The sequence below is a fragment of the Lichenostomus cassidix genome, chromosome 5 (genome assembly GCF_008360975.1).
Source record: "Lichenostomus cassidix isolate B80296 chromosome 5, HeHo_3.0, whole genome shotgun sequence".
Lineage (NCBI taxonomy): Eukaryota > Metazoa > Chordata > Aves > Passeriformes > Meliphagidae > Lichenostomus > Lichenostomus cassidix.
Genome location: NC_139486.1, coordinates 9,547,939 through 9,557,102, shown reverse-complemented (window position 1 = coordinate 9,557,102; position 9,164 = coordinate 9,547,939). Strand labels below are relative to the sequence as shown.

Here is a 9,164-nt window from a genome sequence, read left to right as displayed (position 1 = left end):
AAACACATCTATACATTACAGCAATGTAAAGCATTCTTCTACGCTATGTCCACATTCACTAAGCAGTCTCCTGTCTTAACTGATGATTTCAAAGACCTTTGCCATGAATTGGAGTGGACTGTCCCTGAGGAGCCTTTTATCTAGTTTGGCTACTGTTGCACTTGCCTAAGTAAACTCATACTTCCAGTCGAGTGAAACCATCAGCGAGAGGCTCTGATCTAAAAACCACTCACACATAGTTCCTCCAAACAACAACACACCTACTATTGATGCAAAACCACTCAAACGTAGCAGAGGTTGAAAATGTTTCTAACACCCTTCTGCACTCAAAATTACTGATTGCTAGAATATCCAAATAGCAAAGCAAGCTGGGCGTGAAGACAATGCTGTGAAGACAGTACTAAAAATAAGTAATTCAGTTTTACAATTGCACTGCTGCAGAAGTAATACTAATTTTTTTCCATTTCCTTTGAAAAAATAAATCAAACTGTACATGTATGGACTCCAAGTTGGAAGCTTTTGTCAGAACTGGAAAATCTCCTGAAAAAATTGCAAAATACTACGAATTATTTGCTTTGGATTCAGAGAATAGAGATTTTCTAAGGAGCTCAGCCTGTTTGGGTGTATTTGCTTGGTAGCCAAGCAAATCCAGAGCTGAGAGGCAATTCAGCTGTGGCCTATAAATATATTGCAGACTACACGCTAGGGGAGAAGAAAAGCTTCTCATGAATATGTTTATGCTGGAAATTAGAAGGTTACTCAGTCCTCACAGCAATAATGCTTTGGAACAACCTTTCACTGGAGAAATGAGGCAAAGCCATTTAAAGTGGCTTCTTGATTAGCTGCAGGGATGATCCTGTAGTTGTCTGTGACAAGAAATGACAGTGTTTGGGTCTGTCAATTGGCTCCTTTCCAAAACATGCCCTTTCTTGTCTCGGTGGGAACTTTGGATGCAGAGTGTTTTGGAAAATCTGGATTTTACTACACATCTGAAAGTGAGCAGAGGCCATTCATAAATATCCATAGGCAGTGGAGCTCTTCAGACCTCCTTTTCATGTGGTATTAACATGAGGCATGTGGAAGGTAAGTAAGAGACATTTGATCACAGGCTCCAGGTTGATTTGAATAAAACGTTATGAAGAATTTTCCTTAAAAACCTAATAAATTCAGCATAAACACACAAAAGATATCTTACTCAGACTTGCTAGCAGCTGTTATACAATCCCTTCCAATTACCAGTTTATCACAGGATATGACTTTCATGTTGCACACTGCCTTATGCAAGCCATGCTGATATTCAAAGAGGGTGCTAGGAGTTACCACAACCACACATTTCAGAGAGAATGAAGGTAATTATGGTATCCCTGGAGATGGGTGGCACCCTCTTGCCCAAGGGCACTCCAAGACTAACCCCCATCAGCTACACTGTGCCCGGGGGGAGCACGTAGGGTGACATAGGGTGGGAAACAATGTGGAACTTCAGGGTGTAGACAAGGTATAACTGCATGAAGCCAAATGGGAGCTTTGCTTTGCTTGCTTTGCTTGTCATAAAGCTAAACAAAGTTGGTCAAACCTGACACTTGTACTAGCTTTTCATTTTGTTTTCCTCCAGCCTTTCTTGCCTCTCTGCATCTTTGGGGTTTTGATTTGGCTTATAGACTCTTGGTGGCCATGATCACAGATTGGTTTGGGGTGTGTGGTCTGGACCCTACTGAGGATGTTGCATGGCATCCTGGTGTTTCCTCCCTTGTGAGATGCTTTTGATTAGCTGCCTGAAATACAGGTTTCACAAGGAACTCCTGTGGCACAGAAGTTTGTCTGGCAAAACTAATTGAGGAGAAATGGCCCAATTAAGGAACTCATTGTACTTTTCCATTTCTAATGGCGAACTCTACAACAATTTATGTCCTGTAGGAAGAGTTTGCAGACATAGAAAAGGTCCTCATTATTTTTTGAGCTGACAAGCAGCGCAACTAATGCAATCACCTTGCATTAGTTGCTTGGCAGTCCCCAGAACCAAAGGCTGCAGAAAGAGTAAGTGTTGTGTAAAGCCTTCAACAAAAGCACAGCTCATCCTTGGCTTCTTCAGTTAATGACCAGCTTTCAGCTGACATGTACATGCCTACCCCTATAACTGAAAGCGTTATGGACATCATTGTTTCATGTAACAAACCAGAATGACACCCAGGTCAGCCCCACCATAGCTCAGCAAAAGATTTAAACACAAATTTCTCAGCTTCATCTAAAACAGAAAGCCCGAGAGTGTTTCAGGGAATTTGCCCCTAAGAATCTACTTTCTCAATGAAAGCTCATAACAGACACAGACAGACAAAGGAACAGACAGAGGAACAAACACAGAGCTCACTCAAAATATCAGCTCTGAAAAACATTTGGTCATGTCTCTGCTTGCAGTTTCCTCTAGCAGGAATGTTTTGCTGGATCCTGCCATTTAAATGTCTCCTGCTGGCAGCCAGCTTGAACCCCCTGGCCTTCAATCCAAGAGCTCAGTACTAATGTCCTTCCATTCCTTAAGGTTCTCAGCCGAGAATTCTCCAAAGGAGAGGATACACCTACATGGAAATAAAATAGTTTTTCCAGTTAAACCATTCCAGGCACCAAAATCTGCCTGTCCCAAACACACACAAAGAATATTCTTACAACGTCAATTCTCTCCTTTGACAAGTAAACAGGCAATCAAGACAAACAGGTCAGCAGCTGGCTGAGCAACATCTAGAGCCATGCCCATAGAATTTACTGGTCTTTGAAGAATGTATTTTCTTTAAATAAGCTGTACCATTATAAGGGAAAGATGATACAGTGAAGTTGTTACCTACGAGAACATTCAACCTTTATAAACCTTACTCTAATCCAGTATCTTCTAGGTAAGACTTTTCCAGACTCTGTGTAGTACTTTGACATGATGGTACTTTGTACAAAGGTACAAAAAGAGACCTTGGTGGTCTTTTCCAACTTTAACGATACTATAAGGATTCTATGATCACTTGTGACATAATCATGAAAGTGCAGTTGAAAGCTACTGGTTGATTTTCCGTACATGATTCATTTGTATTGCCTTCATCATATCCCATTAGTAAAGCAGAAAATTCCTACTTCTCTGTAGGAGTTGATAGTTGACACCTTTCCTTCCTCCTCCTCCAGTTATTTAACTATGCAAGTTGATCTAATGACTTGCTGCTACCGAAAATCTTACCACTTGCTCCCTAGCCCATGGCTGCACCACCCACCCCTTCATTTTGCAGTAGCTCTGGCCCACATACCTTCCTAAAAGCCATTTTGGCTCATTAAACCCCCTCCTCCATTTTTGTTGTTTGTTTTCTCCTACTTTATTGGATTAAATCAGCTCATTGGAGTTGGCCAACCAGCAGAAACTGCACAAAGCCAGCAGCTTTCTGGGCAGAAACAGAATTTCCCATTTCCATCAGCAGCGAGCCGGTAACGTGGCTCACTGCATCTCAAAAAAACACAGAACAGAACAATCAGGGAACCTGCCTCATGTGCACAGCCTAAAACTAGATTAGCTGACCTCCTGCTAAAGGCTCTGGAATCCACACTGACTTTGCAGGAAGAGACTCACACCATCAGTTTCTCCAGCTCATCTGTTCAGGCAGCATCCTTCAACTGCAAAGTGGCAAGGTGTGAGCACTGCCACAAGCACTGCTGCAGTGATCATCCAAGTGGAACCCAGGAGGGTGCAAAGCTGCTGCTGAAGAATGCAGAGAAAACCAATCGGCACCAGATTTAGCAAGTAGGAGTGGTATCCACACAAAGAACTTTATTTTAATCAATACAGCAGTGAAAAAGCAAACTTTTAAAGAAGGAGGGGAGAAAAAAAAAAGAAGGGACCTTTATGTCTGTATGTTTAATAAAAACACTTGCTCTAAGACAAAAAAAATTTACATTCTGATAACTCACATTCAAAAATAAATAGAGAAAGGCATCAGGGTATAACATTCAAATGAATACCTAGTAAAAGCAGTAATGTATTGGTATTAATAATCAAGAATGTAACACTGCAATATTTAATCTTGGATCTGTTTATACAAATGTCATCTCCTACACAGCAATAACTGAAGACAGATACACCATCAGGAGCACAGACACTGATTTCTGGTAAATTAAAAAGGTAGGAATTGTACTAAACAAAAATCTCCTCCAAACTGGTACTGCAGAAAAACCACTCTGAGTGGCAAACAACAAAAAACAAACACTGAAATAACTAAACAAAACTAATTTTAAAAGAAATTCAGTTAACAAATAGGAATCACGATGCAGAATTACCTCTCCCCCAAATATGCACTCAATTATTTTGCTCTAAGGTACATAACACAGCACAAGAAAAGTTAATTCTATTTTAGTGTAGTACTAAAATGCAGGCTTTTGCCATTTGGTCCATTTACATTTTGGTGATTATTTTAGCCTGCTGTATTGGAAAGGAAAGTTGTGTGTCTCTCAATCTTTGGATATAAAAACCAGAGAAATTACATTCTTCAGCATAAAAGGAAATTTTTGAGAAACCTGTGCATTTCCTCTTTTTTTTTTTTTTTCTTTTGGTTAAGCACATTTATTTTATTACTTTCATTCATGCAGAAACTGTGTAAATTAATCCCATTCCAGATGAGGATTTTACCATAAAATTTAAATAGTCAATTTATCAGACTACAAACAAAGAAAAAAAGCTTAATCCACATAATATCTTGCTACTGAACTCTACTCAGTCAAATTACACTAACCTTACACATTTGCATTCTTAGAGATGCAGGCATAACGATTCATTCAGAAAAACTAAAAGACACATTTAAAATAGAACAGATCTGATAACTATACTTACTCATTTTTATGTAAGAGGCTCAAACATTTACAAAACTACATGTATCCTCCAGAGAACACAGACACTAAATTGTTTAAACAAACTACAAGTAACCACTGCAGACCCAACAGTAATACTAAAAAAAAAATTAATAGTATCATTGCACTATCAAATCCTTATCTTTCCTAAAAACACAAGTGCAAATCAGAAGTTGCAATTCAAACGTTTAGAAAGCTTGAAATGAGTAAAATAATTCAGGTGTTTAACACTATTAATCTTTTGTGTTAGCCACATAATATTCAAATAGAGATTGGAATTTTAATTAGGGAAACTTTTTTTTTTTTAGTGACGGAGAGATAAATTCAATGGGGTTGTGTCTCTGAAGGAGCAGGAAGAATCCTCCAACAAACAATTCTGTCATTGCCAAATTGTGCCTTAGGCACCGCACTCAATTAGGTTGGCTTTGGCAAGCAGATTTGCAAAGCAATCACCTGTACAATCACAAACAAAATCTATTCACACTCTGAAGGTATGCAGCCTTCAATCAACACCTCATAGTATGTTATGGAACAAACACCCTATTCTTGTAGCAATAGGCACAGAAAACCTGCCCAAAGTCCTGCACCTCCACATCAATACTTTAGTTTTTAAGCAGAATCCGTATTTCCCAAGTTTGATAGTCATTCTCAGGACTCTATAGGGCAACTGTCACCTATTCTATTATGTTAACTTGACACGTACTACAGCAGAATTAGATACATACGTGAAAAATCCAGTTTGCAAAGATTACAAATGTATCGAGCTGCCAGTAAACAGTTCCTGTATCTACATATGACGGTGCAAGTTAGCAGTGTCATAAAGGCACTTGTCTCTCACAGACAGTACTGTCTCCTCTAATCAATCAAAAAATAGATCTTAAAAATATTTATTGTAACATCCGAAATGGTTTTACTCCTTAAAGTGGTGCAAATCATCATCTATAGAACAATAATTCATTAGTTCATCATGAAAGAGCTGAGTGCAAATTATCCATAATTCAATATATCTTTATACTAAATCCATTTTAATGCCATGCTCTCAAAAAATGCCAAAAACCATGCTATAGTAGAAATGTGATTGGCACTAGCAGCCACAAATAAAAAAGTAGGTGCATACAATAGTACAAGCAAGCTTACTAATGAAGCTACTAAAACAATTAAGTGAATGAGCTGGAAAGAGAGACATTTGCCACAAGTCTTTTCCAAGACATGCTTATAGCCACACCTGACCATGTAGCACACATTTACATCCTTAGGGACATCTTTATAGCTGGCCACCTAATTTTACAAAAATAACTCCAAAATGCACATTTCACTTCAAAGTGAATTCTGCTTCTGTTTTCACCAAATGTGAAAACCAGATGCAAAACAGCAGAGTTTAAAAAGATACCTAAGCAGCCACTAAATAAAGTTCAGTGCAGTTTTCAAGGGTTTATGGATGGCAGTTTGAAATCCTCAAAATCCCCTTTATCTGTTCGGTATAAATGTACAGATTTTCCTCCCCAAGTCTCAGTACCTTAAAGCAATAACTTGAAAGAATTTCCACCAACAAAAGACCTAGTTTTGCAAATCAAAGGGCTCAGGTATTACAAAAATTGACATAATTAGCTTTGCCCATGTAAATGCTAACTTGCAGCTGGCATTAAAGCTCCATTAACTGAGAAATCTAGATGGTATGCTGGATGGAATAAATCAAGTACAATCCAAAAGCCAGCAGGCTCTCTGCCCTTAGTACTTTATGTCGTAACAGCACATTAAGAGTATATCCAGACTGCTGTGAAGTTGCTGGATGGAGCCTTATGCCTTAATACTAATTTCCATGTCCAGTCTCCTTAAATAGTTTTGCCAGTACTATACCATAAGGAAGTTTCTGTGTCTTTGAAAAACCTGCATTCACTGAACATTGCACAAGGCTATTGAAACAAAAACAAGAAAGAAGAAGAAAAAAAAAAGAAGCTATTTGATCAAGTATTAAGCTATTCCTTCAGAGAATTGCACTTCTTTGCTTAGAGCAGTGACCAGAATTGCTGATGGTGTACTGACAGTTGCCATGGCAAGTGGGTGACTGCGTGGGATAGCAGACATATAGCCAAGTCAACTGCTTATGCAATCTCCACGATTTCAGCAAGCACAGAACACTTTATTATGTGCTGCCAATGATCTTCATAAAGTGCCAAAGGGAAAAATGTTCTTCTGTGTCAGGCCACGGCTGTTTCAGTATTCCCATTCATCTGTTTTCATGTCCAGATAGTAAAGAATATTTTGTGCAAGCTTTACTGCCTGCTTCCTGGCAGCCTTACACCGCTCATCACCTTGCGGATCAACAGCATCCAGGGCTAGAAGTTGTTTTGTAAGAAGTTCTTCCAGTCTCATGTAATTTTTATCTGTTCTGTTTCCATCAAATGAAATCACTTCTTGCTGAATTTGAGACAAGTTTCCAAGAACAGTCCAAACTGCTTTATGAGACTGATGCTCGGCAGCAGTTTGCTCTGGATACATTTGCCTTTTTTCCAGCGCTTCCTTCAAATCAATATAGGTTATAAGAGCTTGAACTTCAATTACTGCTCTTCTCCTGGCCTCTCTAATACAGGGATTTTTTCCTGGACTCACTTCATCTAGGTGGGCAATTAATCCCTGCAATTCTGCTTTGGATCCCAGATACAAATCAGACGCATGCTCTGTTTTTAAAAGTAAAGAATTAACTTCCTTCATCTTCTTGCGGATCTCTTCTATTTTTAGAATGGACTGATTTTGTGCCAAATCGTAAGCGTGAGTAGAATTTGCTTCTTCATCCAAGTCCAGGTATTTCTGCAATTTATTGATCTCTTCTACTACTTCCTTTCTGTAGTTTCTTATTTCCGTGCGACCGCAGACATCTAAAGCATCCAAATCAGCAATGAGGCCGGTGAGCACACAGGACAGATGCCTGCAGGTATCATTACTACTCACTCCCATCAGAAGCGCAATAAGAGTTCCTCTGGCTTTGTTCACCTCACACATTACAGAGTTAATTTTGGAGACAGAAGGATGTGCATCATTAGAGAGTGGCAGGGACAGCTGTTGCTTTAAACCACTCTCTATAATCTCCTGAACAGCACATACCTTGGTCAGAGTGCGGTATCTTGCTTTGCGCAGAGAAACTTTCCCTCCAGTTTTCACCTGGGTGAGCCTCAACACAATGTCCTGAATTCCTTCTTCAAATTCATCACTTATACCGTTTCCTCCTTTGTAAAAAGGTGTGATCTCACGTTCCACAAGTGCCTGTGCCTCCTTGAATAAAGCCTCTATTTCCAGTCTGCGCGGATGGTTTGCATTTTGTTCCAGTTCCTTCAGCAGCCTCTCAGTTTCCTGGGCAGCTCGCTTTCTGGCTTGCTGAATATCCCCCTTCCCTTCGGTGTCTACAGAATCTATTTCAAAAAGCTGTTTAGTGAGGCTCCTTTCCAATTTCTTGTAATCTCGGTCGGTAGACAGACCACTGAAGACAGCCACTTGCTGTTCAATCTCTTTGACTTCTTTCTGTATTTCATGTAACCGTTTGATGGATGGGTGTTGGTTACCCATATCCATTCCTCTCCTCTCGTCCACTTTCAGATGAACTACAAGGAAAATGAGAACAACACCCGCTGAAGCGCTGCACAAGCACACTTTACAACTTTCGCATCCTGAAGCATTTCAGCATTACAGCTATTTTAAGTATAAACACCAACACGAATAAACCGCTGGGCTGCTATTTCACAGCCCTCTAATTTTTACACCTTTCTCCCGGTGGGGCCGCAGGGGCGATGCTTTAGTTGCCACACGCCCAGCTCCCAGCGCTCACCCACAGTTCTCCGCCCTCCCTTCCCCACCTGCTCTGCAGTGAAGCCGCCGCAGAGCAAACCCCGCAGCCCGGGGGAGAACCCGAGCGGGGGGCGAGCAGCGGCCGAACCCGGCCGTCCCCGGGTGCCACAGCCCCGGGCAGCGCTGCCCTCCCCGCACGCACCTCGCTGCCCCTCGGCACTCGCCGCCCCCGGGCTCTCCATGGCCGCAACCTGCCGCCTCCCCCGCGGTGGGCCCCGGCGCAGCGGGAAAAGGAAATGACACCGGGGCCACCGCCGAGGCACCTGCGGGAGGCTCGTCCCCACCGGCCGCGCAGCCGACCCGCGCGGCGCCCCCGCCCCGCCTCGCTCCGGCAGTCACTCACCCGCCGCCCGGCCGAGGAGCCGCTGCCCGGCCCGGCGCTGCGCTGCGCCACGGGCCGAGCGCCGCGAACCTCCCGAGCCCCGCCCGGCCCGGCCGCGAGAGGGAGGCGGAGCGGC

At 41.8% G+C, this 9,164-nt stretch overlaps 1 protein-coding gene across 2 annotated transcripts; it reads right to left on the bottom strand.

The window, feature by feature from the left end:
- Positions 1–3,758: 3,758 nt before the first annotated feature.
- Positions 3,759–9,162, bottom strand: BAG5 (BAG cochaperone 5). Of its 2 annotated transcripts, none has more exons than XM_085061269.1 (2): positions 9,050–9,162; positions 3,759–8,462 (listed from the first exon to the last, which is right to left on the bottom strand). In XM_085061269.1, the coding sequence occupies exon 2, from the start codon at positions 8,431–8,433 to the stop codon at positions 7,081–7,083; it is 1,353 nt and encodes a 450-aa protein (XP_084917395.1). In that variant the 5' UTR covers positions 8,434–8,462; positions 9,050–9,162; the 3' UTR covers positions 3,759–7,080. The 2 variants fall into 2 exon arrangements, with proteins under 2 accessions (XP_084917395.1, XP_084917396.1); XM_085061270.1 differs by lacking the exon at positions 9,050–9,162 and adding an exon at positions 8,849–9,014.
- Positions 9,163–9,164: the final 2 nt, after the last annotated feature.

Coding starts and splice junctions, on each gene's coding strand:
- BAG5 (XM_085061270.1), bottom strand. CDS start 8,888: ATGGAGAGCCCGGGGGCGGCGAGTGCCGAGGGGCAGCGAG. Junction 8,463..8,848: donor GAGTGCCGAGGGGCAGCGAG/GTGCGTGCGGGG, acceptor TTTTCCTTGTAG/TTCATCTGAAAGTGGACGAG.